General features: G+C 33.6%; 1 protein-coding gene across 1 annotated transcript in view; it reads right to left on the bottom strand.

Moving 5' to 3' along the window:
* Atg1 (serine/threonine-protein kinase unc-51-like protein Atg1) overlaps positions 1-19,103 on the bottom strand; it is a 153,689-nt gene that overhangs the window by 122,550 nt on the left and 12,036 nt on the right. Inside the window, exon 2 of the mRNA XM_089095393.1 lies at positions 3,323-3,466. Coding sequence (XP_088951519.1) covers positions 3,323-3,466 — 144 coding nt within the window. The remainder of the gene's footprint in view (positions 1-3,322; positions 3,467-19,103) is intronic.

Here is a 19,103-nt window from a genome sequence, read left to right as displayed (position 1 = left end):
CTTGCCTTGACATCTCGAATATTGCCCTAAATACGAATGGGGTAACAATTAGTGCAATTAAGACTAGGTTTTAATAGGCAATGTTACCTGATATCCTCTTTCTTGGTGATAAAAATGATCTAAAAGTTCATCTTCTTTACTGTGACCTTACTTTACAACAGACTTTTATTCCGGTACAATTTGCACTAACCTGTGACATTTATGAAGCCCCCGCTCTATTCACACCCATGGGGAAAGCTGTTACGTTTCTTTTGTATTTAGCCTACCAGAAATTAAAATATATCTACTAAGTGGATTCAAAAATGTAGCTGGAATGCAAATATGGGTACTGTTGTGTTAGCTGGAACCCACACGATATATTATATAGGGAAGATGCTAAAGAAGCTAGTCAAACGGGTTTCTTTCAATGATTGGATTGCAAACCGTGGTATTTCATTGTGTTTATAATATTTAGACTATTATTTTTCGGGATTTAGGGGGGGAAAAGGTACCTAGGTTAGGTTTGGTTACGTATTTAATATATGCTATGCTTTACCCTCCGCCCTCCCCCTAATGTGTAAATATATAGCCAAAATTTATTTCTAAACTATTATTTTTTCATCCTATTTTATTTTATTTCATTAGCATTAACCGAACTTCACTTCTTGCGCGGGTTTCAGCTAATACAACAGTACTCAAATATATTTATAATAAACCTGTTACTGACCCCAGACTTCCATTTCGCAGATTGGATTATTAATGAGTCAGTGTCAGAAATCTTCTTAGCAAAAGAGGTCAAGCCTATTGTCAAATCAACAGAGAAAGGATTAATGAAGATCTAACGATTTCGCCAGGTCAAATACGAGGAGGTGAAAAAATTAAGAAAAATCAGAAAGCATCTTTCTTTACCAAAGCCATAAAATGAAAACATTTTCCAAATTAAACTTAAGCATGGTATAAAAAATAAAACGGTGGTTTTTGCTTGTTCTTGAGCCAGAGCAAACAATGTGTGAGCTGAAGTGAAGTTTTGTAGTCCATGGCCGAGAGTACTATTTAAAGCTGCCTGACGAGCTTTTGTTTCCTTGAGTGGAAAACTATGTTCAAGCAGGTAGATTCAAGTTTCAAAATAAAATTGGGTTACAATTCAAAGTTCCTAAATGTGCAAACGTTCATTGGCTCTATCGCCGAAACTTGTTACTAGGACACTAAACAGCAGACAAAAATTTATGATCCAAAAACGGAGTGTTTTCCCAGGGGCCCGGAAGCTCTGCCATCTAAATACTATAACAACCCATCTCTGTTTGATTTTGGTTGAGTTTTTCATTTTATTTTCTGTTTTTCGGGCATTGGCACAGGAATGGTAACACATGTGCCTTCTTATCTTTAGTTCTTTCATTGCTAAAGAGATTGGAGCTTAATATTTGCTTCCTTCTAGGTAGTAATATTAGGGAGTTGGCCTGCAGCACAAAAAATCAGCTTTTGACCTATGAGATAGAGTTTGGGCCATTAGTACAGTTCGTAGTGACCAACTGTAAGTAAGGATCGACCCGGCTAAATTGTAACTGAAACTCTAGAAAACGGAATATTGATACCAATAGATATATAAAAAGAATCAGATTTTAGCTGATTTCAAATATGTAAGTTTCATTAAGTTTAGTCTTACCCATCAAAGGTTACGAGCCTGAGAAAATTTGCCTTTTTTTTGAAAAAAAGGAAGAAACACCCAAAAGTAATAGAGTCGTTTTTCGTAACAAGAGTTGCAGTTGGAGTGATTCCAACTGCAACTGATGTAGATGATCCTCTATTACAACAACTGTTCAGACTCCAATATGGATACCGAAGACGAGCCCCCTACCAGAAACTTTCAATTTGACACTGAGAAAGTCAAGGCTGGTGATTACATCCTGGTTGAGCTGAAGAGCAAGAAAGTGAATCCTGTTCACTATCTTATCATTATCAGAAAAGCAACAACTGAAGAACTTGAGGTCCACTTTCTAAAGGAGACTGGAGCAAGAGATTTTGCGCTAACTGACGAGACGGATAAGGTAGTGTCTTAAACACAGAAGTTGAAATGAAACTGCAACCACTGACAGGTGAAACACCAGATTTGCGGAAGAGCTTACTTTTGGTGTTGATCAATCGATTTATAATTTGAAATTAATACTCTTTAGTTTTTTTTTAAACTTTACTGAATTCATTTTGAAGTGTTTTATACTGACCACAATCTTTCTTAACTTTAAAGCCGAAAAACAAGTTTTAATGTTCCCCTGACCACTTTTCTGTTTCTTTTTGTCTGTGGCCAAACGTAAGCCAGAGAAGGCCGAACCAGTACCAGGGTGGCCCAGGTTCGGCACTCTTGACCACTTGGGTAGAGAGGCATCCAGGTGGAAAAGTGGTGGATTATTTCTAACTGTCTTTTTCAAGGATGGCATGGAATGAATTACCTTTGCCTTGGCCTACTCAGCAACTTCTTATTGCTTGAATAAATCCTGGAGAATTAAAAAGTTAAAACGTGCCGATCGTGGGCCAGTCTCCTATCTTATATCAGACCAAATATTAATACTGACTATCGAAACGTAAATATTGATATCGGAAACGATTTTTGGAAATTTCTGTTTATTTTCAGCTTTTTCAACCATCTACTAGGTAACATCCAACAGGAAGATTCCAACATAGGAAAATTTCTCGTTAATATCTATTGTAAATTTGAAGTTCTAGGGGGGGGGCAGCTGACCTCCCCTGCCCCCCTTCCCTAAACCCATGATTACTAGCGGCATAAAACAGGCAGGTGTAACCCCAACAATCCCCCACTGACAGTGGAAGATTGTCAGGTTTTATGACTGAAGTGCCAAAGAGAACCAGTGACCACTCCAACACCCATTGTCCCTCCCACCATAAACTTTTTAGTAGAAATGTAGGCATAGGAAAGCTTATTTGTATCACAATCATATGAGAATTTTAAATCAGAGAATAAACCAAAAAAGATATAGTATTTTTTAATAATCAACTTTGGCACTTTATTTCTCAATGGAGGAACTAGGTGAATCAAAATTTCATAAAATGGTGCTAACAGACTTGCTACCCAGAGTAGGCTACTAATATGAGGTTATTTTTACATATGAGGTTATTTTCTATGGGTTATGGTACATTCTGTATGGGCTATTGTACGGATACATCCCAACAAAATGAGTTTTTAGACGATATTGAGCTATAGTGATACAGATGGAGAATGTAAATTTAACTTCCATTAAAGTATACAGGACATTTTCAGACGAACTTATTATGTTTTACCCGCTATAGGAGAACCAGAGAAATTGACAACACAGCAACCCTAGATACAGACCTTGCAATCTAGAAGGGCTACGATATTTTCATGATGAACTTCAGTTAACTCTTTCAGTATTTTCACTTCTTTCCCCAAAAGATTCTGCGCTTTTGGTATGTTCTTCTTTGTAATTGACTTTATTGCCACAATCAGGTTAGCATTCTGAAATAAATAAACCAAGATAAGGAACAGGAAACAGAGAATAGCCTCAAAATGTTGTTAGAAATAACATTATCCTTAATATAGGATATTACAAAAAAAAAGTAAAGAAGATGGGTCTCAAGCTTTATAACATCTGTATCTTTAGGCAAAATATGTAGATTATAAGCCATTTGACCTTTTTGTTTCTGGTGAAAGCTGCTTTTGAGATAAAGGAAAGCTAAATCAATCCAAGAGGAAAATATCTTACAGATTTGTTGCTGTGATATATATATATATATATATATATATATATATATATATATATATATATATATATATATATATATATATATATATATATATATATATATATATATATATATATATATAAGTATTTCTTAGTTATTTGAAGGCAATGAAAATTGTTCAACAAGCCTGTTTGCTTAATTATATATATATATATATATATATATATATATATATATATATATATATATATATATATATATATTTATATATATATATATATATATATATATATATATATATATATATATATATATATATATATATGTATATATATGTATATATATATATATATATATATATATATATATATATATATATATATATATATATATATATATATATGAGATATTTATTTCAAAAAATGACTATCACAAGCCCCGAAGGGCCGAATTCGCATTTCGGGGTATATGTATAAAAATATATATATATAAATATATATATATATATATATATATATATATATATATATATATATATATATATATATATATATACATATATATATATATATATATATATATATATATATATATATATATATATATATATATATATATATATATATATATATATATATATATATATATATATATATAATATATATATATATAATAATATAATAATATAATACATATTGATAACCCGTCGTATACAATAAATGTACAATGACAGAGTATACAAAAATACGAAAAGAGGGAACAAAACGATAATAATAACAACAAAAGCAACAACTTCTTAAATAGTATACAAAATAGTACGAAAAGTGGAAACTGAAAGATAGCATACTCAAAAATTACAAAAGAAACAACAACTTCTTCGAAAATAGCAATAAAGACAACAACTTTTGAAAGGAGAAAAAAAAAAAAAATAAAAAGAGGAAACAATAGGGAAAATTAAACAAGCAAACTTGCCCACTCGTGCTTTAGAATTGCTGGTTTTGTTTTTTGCCGGCTAATAAGTGTCTTAACAGCTAGATTTGGGTCCACTAGGTTATAGCGCCGAATCAGAAAACTATTTTTTGTTCAAGGTTGCAATTTTAGTAGGTACTGTGCAAAACGGAAAAATATAGAGCTAAATATATGTTGCTAAACGTATGTTTAGCAACATACGTGCATGAATCAATGAATCAAACACTCTCTGCAGGTCCAAGCCCCCGATGGCTAGACTTTCTCCTGATTTGTTTGCATCAAGGAATGTATATGCAACGACATGGAGCGCTTCCACACAACCAATGCCAATTTAGAAACAAAATTGGATTGGTGGACTACAAAACAGTTTTTCAAACTCAACTAAGACTAAAGTTTCAAATAACTTGCAGAAAGTGGTAGCAACCGTGATTGGACGGACAGAGGAGCATTGCATGGTAACTTTTCCTTTTTAGGAGCTGGCGTAAGATCTCCAATTGAGAAAGAGGTTGGGACAATACCCTGAATGAGGATAATCTGCATTAGGAGGGTTACATGACTAATGAGAGCGGGCCCACCACTTTTTAGATGGAGTGCACTGATCCCGTCAATCCCAAAAGATTGTTTAGGTTTTAGGTGAGAGATGGCCCTACATACAGCTCCCTCTGTTACAAGATAATCACTCCGAGGACAACTATCTAAGAAGTCGTCCAATTCAGCTTCGTATCTTTCGTTGAGGGCTGGGTCAGGAGGCGAAAGTTCTGACCCATAATATGCGTACCATTCAGAGTCAGGGATTGCATATGCGGATAAAGACTAATCGCTTGTAGAGGAAAGAAAACGCCAAAGGAGAGAAGGATTAATTTTGGCCCGTGTAGATTCGATATCAATCATCTTTTTTCTGTGAGCTTTTAGCTCTTTTGCGAATTTACCTTTTGTGAGCAGGCGGATTGAATTGACTACCCCCGAACGGGGTCGTCCACAAGAAACCCAAAGTTGAAGCCAAAAATTAGACTTAGAATGGGTATCCACTAACTCTGGATTTTCAGACCAGCATGGAAGGGTATGATGACGGGGTCTACTTAGTGGGACGGCAGCTTTTTCAGCACAGCGAAGGGCATGGCCAATTTCTGCGCAATAAAAGTCAACTGATAGTTGTGTTTCCTCCCTTGAAAGAGCAGTTAATCCAGAGAGAAGATGGAAAGAGACACGGATCTTACTAAGGACTCTGGCGGCTTCTTCTTGAAATAAAACAGGGTTAATTTTACGCCAATCACGGCGAGACATAGTATGTGTTTTTGAAGTTGTGTGCGTGTGTGTATCTGAGCTGTGGCAAGGAATATCGGCTGAGAAATGTATTGGTCAGTGATCAGAGAGCTGAAAATCAAGCACAACCTTGACAGGCGAAATCCTGAGATTTGAGGACGTAACAACGTGATCGAGATCTGATGTGGACATTGAGGTGTGTACATGTGTAAAATTTAAATCTTTGCACTTGAGATCAAACTGGTCTCCAAAAAGACTAAGCAACAACGTAGAACGTAAAGACCTAGATAAGAGCGGTTCATTCAAGTCGCAATTGAAGTCACCAACTAGTATGCATTCAAGGCTTAAGGATCTAATACGGTTAATACACTGGCCGAGTTTATCACTAGAATAAGTAAAAGCACGCTCCAAACGCTCATCATGGTAATTTGTAGGCAAATATACATAATAAAAACACAGCCCTCAACACGAATCGCCAGAAAACTATCATTGACTTCAAATACACTAGATATTAGAGTCGAACGAACAAAAGTGGCAATACCACCGGAGGGTCGTCCTTTTCAACTTAGCTGCTTCGCTGAAACTGAATATACCGATACTGAACTATTAAAACTAATAATACTTTTACTGCGGCTTGTGACGAAATGTTCTTGTAAAAAGACAACTTCATTTTGCTCAAAAACATCATCTAAGATCGAAATTTTATTCGTGAATGAGACATTAATGGTCCACGATAAACATTTAACTGCAAAAGCTTAAGATATCATATCTTTTGTGGATTACTATTTGAGGGACATTTTAAACTGTAACACGTGTGACTGCCGATTTTGCATTCAACGCAGAATGTCGGCTGTCTGCATTGTTCATCTCGCGTAGAACAATGTTCACTTGAGGCTCATCTAGAGCATACAGGTTCAGCCATACACTGGGAAGCGAGATGACCGATTTTGTGACAGTTATAGCATCGTCTTGGCAAGAACTTAAACGGATCAGCAGATAGACGCTCGTAGCCGATAATCACCGAAAAACTCAGACCTTGTTGGAGCTCACTAAGAGTCTTAAAATACACTTTGCAAGAACGGGATTTTCCGCACTGTTCAGTCTTAGTACTATTCCGGATTAGATTTTGTAGTCCTTCACAGTTTATATCCTCAGGGACATTTCGAAGCACAGCTATATGCAGGGGTTCTTGAACAGTAATTTTGAGATCGGGCTTGGAAGATTTTGCTTTCTCAACGATTTTTGCTGCTTCAGCTTTCGACCTGACCACTAGCTTCCATTCGTTTGCAGATTTGCTAAGTTCACTACTGTCATTTGTATTTTCACAGAAACTGTCTATGAAAGCTTTCCGGTCATTTGGGCCATTGAGATCCTTGGGGGGATTTTTCAAGACGACAGAATAGGTAGAGTTTCTGGGGTTGGACGTTTCAGATGCACTACGACTGCTTGTGAAAATACTGGTGGCTGGAGCGGACTGGGTGGCCAAAAAATTATCAAGCTTCCGAGAAAATTCATTTACTTTGGCAGTAACTGTTGCATTCACCGCATCTCCGATGACCGGAACCGAGCAGGGGTTAAAGATGACAAATTTTGGCATGCTCACATTATTTTTCGCAGCTGAAACTAGAATTTTGCATATTTCAATGATATTGTCTGCATCTTTAGAGTAGATAACAAGACGATTCGTAATATTCAATTCAGTAGGAAGGATTCGCTTTGCCTTTATAAAATCTTCATGTGTATAGAAAGCAACACACGCTTTTACGATACACTCCAATTTTATTCCATCTGTTAGTGCTCTTGTTACACAATTCAGTAACGGATTCAAAATAATTTTTTCACTTTCATCCATCGTATTTCTAATCGTAATTAGATCTTAAAGTAAATTCAGAAAACAAAGTATTTCACTCAAGTGGGATTTATTAAGTCTCCCTAATTTCAAATAAACGCCTTCTAATTATCAAAATGAAATAATTCAATCCAAATGAATAGCAGAAATTCACTTACGAGAGAAGTAAGGGAAGCGTTGGGGCCGACTACCTTGTCCCCGGAAGTTAAGGGGCAACCCCAGTGGGTCCCATGGCTCTTGCAGACACCTCTCTCACCCCTCTTCTGCCTGCTTCTCTCCTGTCACTTTTATCGCAGCGTAAATGCCTATACTGTTCCGAAAACTATTTTTGATTTTTTGGCTTATTTCGTATCGTATGTCCAATTTATATTCGTATGTCCCATATATATATATATATATATATATATATATATATATATATATATATATATATATATATATATATATATATATATATATATATATATATATATATATATATATATATATATATATATATACAAAAGAAAATCTTATTTAATTCTTGGCAACCCTTGAAATTATTCCTCAACTACAATCGTCCTAATAGTCTGCTTTTCACAATTGTAAATTATTTAGATTTGTCTCCATCATTATACTATTTACACAAGTTGTCGAAATAGCATACCTGCAACATTGCGGGAAAGACAGGTGGGAAATGAGCTGACAATTAGTGCTGGGGGGGGGAAAGGGACTTCATATTTTTTGCTTAGGGAGAGATGTGGCGGCTGAAAGATGTGCATCTCCATAAAGTAGTGTGGTGAATGAAAAGACAGTGCATTTACCCCTGCTATCAAAACAGCATATTCGTCATATTTTGTGAACGACTGGTAGGATCGAGTTACAACTTTCAAGGAGTGTTTGGGGATGGCTGGTGAACCCTTCAAACACTATGTTTAGGGGAAAGGATAAGAGTTACAAAATACTTCTGTCAAGGACTTGTAATAACAAGCTAAGATTTGTAATAATTTTGTTCAGTCTACTCACTTGGCTTTGAGTGTTTTTTGGAAATACATGAAGAAAAGATTGAAAGCTCTGGGAAAAAGGAGACCTTATATTTTGTCTCTCTAATCAGCTTGAAGATGACATTCATAATTTTCCTGGCCAGGTGGACTTCTGGGCAGTAAACAAATTTGAAACTAATTTTGCCTGCATTAATTTATGATGCCAAAATTTTTTTTTTCTTTTGTCTGATAGGTTTGTATCTTACAGGACATGTAGACCGAATCAGGGGTACGTGTGCCGCCAGGAATTTTTCTGGGGAAAACAAAAGGAAACAGGAGCTTTGTTTTCACCAAAAATTAAATTGGCATATTTCTCTTTGACCTATATATACATTTATTCTTGACTTCTTGTTTCATAAGGGGGCCATTGCCCCTATTGTCTCCCTCATGTGACATGGCCAGGTAGACCTCATTGAAAACAAAAATATTTTGAAGATTGACTGTATCTAAATGTGACACCTGAAACTGGGCAAACATTTTCTGTTTTCTAACATAGCTCAGACTTACAGGGAATGCAGATATAGACAAGGGGACCTCAATGAAGATAAAAGCTACGAAAAGCAACTACTAGGCATAGGCACTGGGCCAAACGCATGTAAGAGGGAGAAAATATTTAAAAAGTGGGTTGTATTGATTCATCAAACAGTAATATGGACTAGACGTTATTTTTCTCCAGTCAGCGTGAAACCCTCAGGGTAAATGGACTGCACCACGGGGACTTCAAACGAGAGCAATAAATTTTTGAACGAAAGTGTGTTTACATCGATTTTAGCGTAAAAATCTGACATTTCTTATGCTGATCTGCTTTAAAATTCCAGGTCGTAGAAACGTCTAAAATCTCAGGATTAAAGGAATCTCAATATAGAAAAAAAATTAAAAAAAAAACAAATTTGGTTGTGTTGATCCATGATGTCCTCCTTTTATTTTTTAAGACAATAAAACAGAACTATTTTTTAATAAAAGACGTTGACAAATAAACAATAAACAAAAATTATTTGATTTTTTCAAATAAACAAACAGTTACAACAAAATATAGCACAAATATACTTTTAATAAAAGGGTGGATTAAGTTGCATGTATATTCAAGGTTGTTTACAGTATTTAGGTAAGGTTGGCTTCACCTCTACAGAAAAACAAAAACTCTGCAGATTTTCAATTTATATGAATAACAATCCCCCTTCATACATTAAAAGTTTTATGATAATACTAATTTAAAAAACATGATGAACAATACTACTGTTTGTCAAAAGTTTTGACTGAACATTTTAGATTTTTCCAAAACTTAAATTACAATCCAACATTTTAATTCTTAAGCAGAAGCACTTAAAAAAATTACAAACGTTCCTAACATTAAACAAATAGAGAACACAATGAATTGTCACATCAAACATAAAGATAACTGATACTGCTATAGATGGATAAACTAATGCTAGGATGAACAGAAACTAAAATTAATAATCAAGTTACATCTTCAATTTAACGAACAGAAATCACCAAAAATTAGGAGTAGGGCTACTACCCTCTAAGCCTCCTACAAACTCGAGTGTCATTTGTGTTTTAATGAAAACAATTTGTATTTTGAGCAGTGTGCTTTACTTAGCTGACAGTGAGTTAGTTACTAAACTGACCTAAAATTGAAAATCACTTACATACAAAAAAAAATTAATATAGAATATACACAAATCCGTGATATCTTCTGATACCAGAATGAAAACAAGGAGTGTTAGGTTGGGCTATTTCCTGGAACATTCAAAGGCCTAAACAGTTGTTCTTTATATTTACAAAATGGGTAGAACTTGGAGACAGCTAGAAATAGAAGTCCAAAAGAGTGCTTTATGTTAAAAATTAGATAATAAAAAAAAACAAGTTTTTTTTCAACTGTAAGTAAGGAGTAACATCAAAACTTACAACGAACAGAAATTATTACATATATGAAAGGGGTTGCCTCCTCCTCAAGACATCGCTCTTCACGCTACGTTTTTAATAGAATTGAAAAAAAGCTTATTATTCTTATTAAACGGTCCTTGTGTTTCAGGAGTAGTTCAAAAAGTCAAACTTCAGCATAAAAAGCGAGGCCTTGACGAGGGGGCAGCCCTCGTCATATACGTAATATCCGTTTGTTCCACGAACGGAAATAGTTCTTTCCACGTAAAATAAACCACCGCCCCCCACCAGGCAAATTCTCCCAGAAAATTCTATTCTAGCTGAAAATTCCCTACGGAAAATTTATCCCGTGGAAAACTCTCCGATGGAGAATTTCTCCCGTGGAAACCCCCCCCCTTAAGAAAGATACTCTAGTCTAGACAATTGCAACCCGATAAAAATTGCCTCGTGGCGATTCTCCTTAACATCTCCACATGTAAAATTGAGTCAGCAAAGTCAGACAAATTAAGTCAGGCAAATAAAAATAATTTCGTATAGGAATTGTGGCAAATTACCCCAGTGCAAAATTTCCCCTGTAAAGTTCAGTCCCCCCCCCCAAAAAAAAAAATTATCCCCGTGGAAAATATCCATAGCAGAAAGTTCACAACACCCCCCCCCCCCCGAAAAGTGTAGGCTATACTTCCCAATAACAAATGCTATATGTAAACAATGGGCAGAGTTCATAACTTACAGACCTTTCGCCAGGGACTGTAGGCAGTCATGTTATTCCCATAGGCATAGTTACAGGACTTTTGAACTATGCTGAACAAAATGGCAATCTCAAAATTTTGAACATTTTGATTGGTTGACTTCGAAGATAAAAGGAGTTGGGGGTGGGAGCGCGGCTAGTTGCTCCCCAATCTTTTCGGTCATTCAAAAAGGGCACTAGAACTATAAATTTCGGTTCGAACGAGTCCTTCCCCGGTATTCTAGGACTATTGGTTTGATGCTATTACCCTGAAATAAAAGTAAACACACATCTGTGATCTTTCTTCAGGCAAAAAATAAAAAATTCCACATTTTTGCAGGTGCGAGTTTGAAACTTCTACAATGTGGTTCTCAGATAAGCTAAATTTGTCCTTCCCCGGTATTCTAGGACTATTGGTTTGATGCTATTACCCTGAAAAAAAGTAAACACACATCTGTGATCTTTCTTCGGGCAAAAAATAAAAAATTCCACATTTTTGCAGGTGCGATTTTGAAACTTCTACAATGTTCTTCTTCTACTAAGCTATGACTCTAGGCTAAAACTCTAAACTAAAACGTTTATCTAATACTAAACTACAAGTCCAAAAACACTTAACTAAAACTAAAATAAAATATAACTCTAACTAAAACTCTAAGTGCTGAGAGTCCAACTTGAAACTCTAGACTCTGAACTATAACTAAACTAAACTATAAATCTAACTAATTCTGTAAGCTAATATCAAACTAAAACTCTAAAATAAAACTAAACAACAACTCTAAACTAAAACTCTTAACTAAAACTAAACTATAACTCGAAGCAAAAACTCTGTACTAAAACTCTTAACTAAAACTAAACAACAACTCTAAACTAAAACTCTTAACTAAAACTAAAGTAAACTATAACTCTAACTAAAACTCTAAGCTAACACTCTAAATTAAAACTCTAGACTCTAAACTATTACTAAACTAAACTATAACTCTAACTAAACCTCTAAACTATAACTCTAACTAAAACTCCAAACTCTAAACTAAAACTCTTGACTAAACATAAACTACAACTCTAAGACGAAACTAGTAACTAAACCATACTATAAATATCACTATATCGTAGTTAAAAGACTCAAAGCTATGACTTTTTATTTTAGACATAAGTGAACTCTAAACATTAATAAGATCTCAATCTAAAACTTAAAGCCGAAACTCCAACTTATAAAATAAAACTTTTGACTAAAACTATAAAGTAAAACTGTAAACTAAAACTATAAACTCTAAAGTAAAACTCTCACGCAGAAATTACTTTAGGGGATTATTTGGGCGAAAACAAATTAATCGGCATTTTAGGGATTTTTTGGGCGAAAGAGTTTGAGACATTTTAGAAGATGATTTGGGTGAAACTCTGTGGTCGTTATAATACACAATTTCCATTTGAACAGTGTTGTAAGGTCCCTTACCCCAACCACAAAGGGCCCCCCTACTCCCGGACCCCCAAAGGTACCCCTCCCCCGATCCCCCAAAGGGCCCTCCTCCCTAGTTCAGGGGTTTTGTTTGGTTTTAGCCTATAGTATAAGTAGAAGCTAAAGTTAATTTTAGTTGCAGTTTGAAGTCTAGATTTTTAAGTTTCACTCATAGGACTTTGCGTTTTACTTAGAGCTGCAGTTGGTTTTAGGTTTAGTTATTTTTAATTGTACTTGTATTTTAGTTTTAGCTAAACGTTTTAGTTCAGAGTTTTAGTTTAGAGTTTAGAGTTTTAGTTTAGAGTCTTAGCTTAGAGTTTTTGTTTAGAGTTTAGAGCCTTAGCTTATAGTTTTAGTTAGAGTTAAGAGTTTTAGTTTAGAGTCTTGGCTTAGAGTTTTAGTTCTATTTATAGTTTAGTTTAGTTTTAGTTGAGAATTTAGAGTTTTAATTCAGAGTCTTAGCTTAGAGTTTTTGTTAGAGTTATAGTTTAGTTTAGTTTTAGTTAGGAGCTTTAGTTTACATCTCTAGATTAGTTTTATTTAAGTTTTAGTTTAGAGTTGATAGTTTTAGTTTAGAGTTTTAGTTTAGAGTTTTAGTTAGAGTTGTAGTTTTAGTTTAGTTTTAGTTAAGAGTTTTAGTTTAGATATTGGAGTTTTAGTTTCCGAGTCTTAGCTTAGAGTTTTAGTTAGAGTTATAGTTTAGTTTAGTTTTAATTCAGAGTTTTAGTTTCGATTCTTATCTTAGAGTTTTAGTTAGAGTTATAGTTTAGTTTAGTTTTAGTTAAGAATTTTAGTATAGAGGTGTTGTTTAGTTTTAGATAAGAGTTTTAGATAAGAGTTTTAGATAAGAGTTTTAGTTTAGAGTTTAGAGTTATCGTTGCACTTTTAGTTTAGTTTAGTATTAGTTAAGAGTTTTAGCTTAGAGTTGTAGTTTAGTTTTAGAAAAGAGTTTTAGTTTAGAGTTGTAGTTTAGTTTTAGTTAAGAGTTTTAGTTTAGAGTTTAGAGTTTTAGCTTAGAGTCTTAGCTTAGAGTTTTAGTTAGATTTATAGTTTAGACTTTAGAGTTTTAGTTAGAGTTATAGTTTAGTTTAATTTTTATTAAGAGTTTTAGTTTAGAGTTGTAGTTTAGTTTTAGTTTAGAGTTGTAGTTTAGTTTAGTTTTAGTTAAGAGTTTTAGTTTAGAGTTGTAGTTTAGTTTAGTTTAGTTAAGAGTTTTAGTTTAGAGTTGTTGTTTAGTTTTAGATATGAGATTGAGTTTAGAGTTTTAGTTCGATATTAGCTTACAGTTTTAGTTAGAGTTATAGTTTAGTTTAGTTGTAGTTCAGAGTATAGAGTTTCAAGTTAAAGTCTAAGCACTTAGAGTTTTAGTTAGAGTTATATTTTATTTTAGTTTTAGTTAAGAGTTTCTAGACTTGCAGTTTAGTTTTAGCTAAAAGTTTTAGTTTAGAGTTTTAGCCTAGAGTCATAGCTTAGAGTTTTCCTTGCACTTTTAGTTTAGTTTAGTTTTAGATAAGAGTTTTAGTTTAGAGTTTCCGTTTGATATTAGCTTACAGTTTTAGTTAGAGTTATAGTAGTCAAGAGTTTTAGTTTAAAGTTTAGAGTTTTAGTTTAGAGTCTTAGCTTAGAGTTTTAGTTAGAGTTGTAGTTTAGGGTAATTTTAGTCGAGAGTTTTAGTTTAGAGTTTATAATTTGAGCTTAGAGTTTTAGTTAGAGTTTAGAGTTTTAGTTTAGAGTCTTAGCTTAGAGTTTTAGTTCTATTTAAAGTGTAGTTTAGTTTTAGTTGAGAATTTAGAGCTTTAGTTTTGAGTCTTAGCTTAGAGTTTCCGTTAGAGTTATAGTTTAGTTTAGTTTTAGTTAGGAGCTTTAGTTTAGATCTCTAGTTTAGTTTTACTTAAGAGTTTTAGTTTAGAGTTTATAGTTTTAGTTTGAAGTTTTACTTTAGAGTTTTAGTTAAAGTTATAGTTTTAGTTTAGTTTTAGTTAACAATTTTAGTTTAGATATTGGAGTTTTAGTTGAGTCTTAGCTTAGAGTATTAGTTAGAGTTATAGTTTAGTTTAGTTTTAATTCAGAGTTTTAGTTTAGAGTCTTAGCTTAGGCTTTTAGTTAGAGTTATAGTTTAGTCTAGTTTTAGTTAAGAATTTTAGTTTAGAGGTGTTGTTTAGGTTTAGATAAGAGTTTTAGTTTAGAGTTTTAAATAGAGTTATAGTTTAGAGTTTTAGTTAGAGTTATAGTTTAGAGTTTTAGTTAGAGTTATAGATTAGTTTAGTTTTAGTTTAGAGTCTAGAATTTTAATTTAGAGTGTTAGCTTAGAGTTTTAGTTAGAGTTATAGTTTAATTTCGTTTCTGTTAAGACTTTTAGTTTAGAGCTGTAGTTTAGTTTTAGTTATGAATTTTAGCTTAGAGTTGTACTTTATTTTTAGTTCAGAGTCATAGTTAAAAGTTGAAGTTTGGTTTTAGTTAAGAGTTTTAGTTTAGTTTAGTTTTAGTTAAGAGTTTTAGTTAAGAGTTGTTGTTTAGTTTTATTTTAGAGTTTTAGTTTGATATTAGCTTACAGTATTAGCTTAGAGTTTTTGCTTTGAGTTTTAGTTAGTTATAGTTTAGTTTAATTTTAGTTAAGAGTTTTAGTTTAGATTTCAGAGTTTTAGTTTAGAGTTTAGAGTTTTAATTAGAGCTACAGTCTAGTTTAATTTTTGTTAAGAGTTTTAGTTTAGAGTTATAGTTTAGTTTAGTTGTAGTTCAGAGTCTAGAGTTTCAAGTTAGACTCTCAGCACTTTGAGTTTTAGTTAGAGTTATATTTTATTTTAGTTTTAGTTAAGGGTTTTTGGACTTGTAGTTTAGTTTTATCTAAACGTTTTAGTTTAGAGTCTTAGCCTAGAGTTTTTCCTTGCACTTTTAGTTTAGTTTTAGATAAGAGTTTTAGTTTAGAGTTTCAGTTTGGTATTAGCTTACAGTTTTAGTTACAGTTATGGTAGTTAAGAGTTTTAGTTTAGAGTTTAGAGTTTTAGTTTAGAGTCTTAGCTTAGAGTTTTAGTTAGAGGTATAGTTTAGTGTAGTTCTAGTTGAGAGTTTTATTTTAGGGTTTTAGCTTAGAGTTTTAGTTTAGAGTCTTAGCTTAGAGTTTTAGTTAGAGTTATAGTTTTAGTTAAGAGTTATAGTTTAGAGTTATAGTTTAGTTTAGAGTTTTAGTTTAGCGTCTTAACTTAAGAGTTTTAGTTAGAAATATAGTTTAGTTTAATTTTAGTTAAGAGTTTTAGTTTAGTCTTAGCTTAGAGTTTTAGTTAGAGTTATAGTTTTAGTTTAGTTTTAATTAAGGGTTTTAGTTTAGAGATTAGAGTTTTAGTTTCGAGTCCTAACTTAGAGTTATAGTCTAGTTTAGTTTTAATTGAGAGTTATAGTTTAGTTTAGTTTTTGTTAAGAGTTTTAATTTAGACTTATAGTTTTGTTTTAGTTAAGAGTTTTAATTTAGAGTTGTAGTTTAGTTTTAGTTAAAATTTTTAGTTTAGTGTTTTAGCTTAGAGTTTTAGTTAGAGTTATAGTTTTAGTTTAGTTTTAGTTAGGAGTTTTAGTTTGGAGTTATAGTTTAGTTAAGAGTTTTAGTTTAGCGTAAAGAGCTAGGTGTTGAACACATTTTCTTTTTTTAATGCTAGAAAGGAATATTTTTATTGCGGTTTACATACAAAAAAGTTAGGTTTATCCACGTTTAAGTTAGGTTAGGTTATCATGAGCGCTCATGATAACCTAACCTAACTTAAATGTGGAGAAACTAAAACTAAAATAAAACTATTACTCTAACTAAAAATCTAAGCTAAAACTCTAAACTAAAAATCGTAACTAAAACTAAACTACAACTCTAAACTAAAACTCTTTACTAAAACTAAACTACAAGTCTAAACTAAAACTCTTAACGAAAACTAAACTAAACTAAACTATAACTCTGAATTAAAACTAAACTAAACTATAACTCTAAACTATAAACTAAACTAAAATTCTAAGTTAGGACTCGAAAATAAAACTCCAATCTCTAAACTAAAACTCTTAACTAAAAATAAACTAAACTATATTTCTAACTAAAACTCTAAGTTAAGACGCTAATCTAAACCTCTAAACTAAAACTCTTAACTAAACTATAACTCTAAACTAAAACTCTTCCCTGGGGGAAGGGAACCTTTGAGGGCCCGGGGTAGGGGGGCCCTTTGGGGTTGGGGTAGGGGACCTTACAACATTGTTCAAATGGAACTTGTGTATTATAACAACCACAGAGTTTCACTCAAATCGTCTTCTAAAATGTCTCAAACTGTTTTGCCCAAAAAATCCCTAAAATGCCGATTAATTTGTTTTTGCCCAAATAATCCCCTAAAGTAATTTCTGCGTGTTCCTTTGTTTCGGCATCCCTGCGCTGTGGGGGGGTAAAGTTCATGGTAAATTTTCGGTGAGTCATATAATTTAGCAAGGATGAAAGTGAAAACACCATTTGATGCTTTTTTATGCTCTTTCATAATTCATATAAAATACCTTTGGGGTCCCTTTAAGGGCTCAAGATGCAATTTGCAACAGAATTGATTATTGAATATTGAAAGAGCATAAAAAAAGACATCAAATGATGGTTTCACTTTCATCCTAACTAAATTATAGTGCCACCTAGAAATTTACCAAATAGTCAAATGCTAGCCTAAGCTAGACTTGTCCTGCACCCAATTTTCAAAGCTTCAAAGTTACTAAACAAGAAGACATAGAAGCTTAAAAAAAAAACTTCACATGAAATAATATAGACCATAGGCACCAGCAAGGGGGAGCAGGGGGGCCACCCCCCCCCCCCCTGGAAATTTGGGACTATAAAGTAATTATAAGGAAACCAAAGGAAAGAGAGCAGAATAGGGAGAAACCATGGAAAAATCTTTATTGTCCCATTGTTGGCTGCCTGGCAATAGATTTTGACCCATCACTCCCAATTTGACTCACTCAAGATCAAGATCACTCCCAATTTGACTTATTCCCAGATCACCAGGAAACCTTTCTCCCTTCCCTTGCACTTTATCCCCCCTGGCTACCCTACCAGTAAGACTCTGATTTAAGAGTAAGCAGGCAGAATGATCCACAGGTAACACATCCATGCAAAATTTCTAAAACTTCAAATAGTAAGACGAATTCCACCGTAGTTCCATCCCAACTTAATAATATTCCCATAATTCGTTGGCTGTCCTTCTTTTCTCTCAAGCCTAGTCCAGTCCTGTCTTTAAATAATGCCTCAAAACCACACCCTTACCCACAGCCCCCTTCTCATAAACTTCAACCCCAAATAACTCCATCCCGAATTGAAAAAAAATCCTAATACCCAAATCGTTTTAAATTTCCAACTTTCCTACTTACCAATGCTGAGAGCCTGAATTTTGACAAAATTACCGAACTCGAGGGTATCTCCGAAATTCATAAAATTAATATTATTGCTGTGACAGAGGTTCAGTCCCAGAACCCAGATTTCCTAAAAATTAGCAATTATACTCAGTTTATAAAACTTCGCCCTCCCGATCACCCTCTCGGGAAAAAAGGGGGTGGTATATTATTTTTTGGTCCGAGATAACCTCCAACCTAAACTCATCCCCACCCCCAACTTATCAGATTATGATGAAATTCTATGGCTGAGCCTTCGACCGAAAGTACTACCCCGCCCTTTCAATTTAATTGTAACCACCGTCTTTTATCATTCCCCTAACCAAAGTATTGACCAGAAACGCAAATTTATCCAACAATTTCTTATAAGTGCTGACTTTGTGTTATCAAAGTATCCGAACGCTGGTATTTGTTTACTTGGCGATGCGAATGACCTGAGGATAGACTCTATCTGCACCTCTCTTAACATTAAACAACTGGTTAAAATATCTACCACAAAAGGTAACACCTCTCTGGATGATATTTGTTCAAACATTAGTAACTATTACAATTCCCCACAAGCACTACCACTGCTAGGGGGCAGTTGCCACTGGTGTTTTCTTTTTTCTCCCTCTTCAGCCTTTGAACATTTCTTTACTACCTCCATTGGGGTTTGCCGTCCCCTCAGTGATGCAAGACTTTTTTCTTTTGGGTCATGGCTGACCAGTGAAAGTTGGTCAGACCTTTATAATTCTAATAACCTTGATGACAAAATTTTGATTTTTCACAAACAACTAATTGATTCCTATTCATTATGTTTCCCGGAAAAAAAAATAATCAGAAAGTGCTCCAGTGATAAACCGTACATAAATAATC

Source organism: Artemia sp. Qi Xiang Cuo, chromosome 10 (assembly GCF_049724085.1).
Source record: "Artemia sp. Qi Xiang Cuo chromosome 10, ASM4972408v1, whole genome shotgun sequence".
Lineage (NCBI taxonomy): Eukaryota > Metazoa > Arthropoda > Branchiopoda > Anostraca > Artemiidae > Artemia > Artemia sp. Qi Xiang Cuo.
This window is presented reverse-complemented; position numbering and strand designations above follow the sequence as displayed.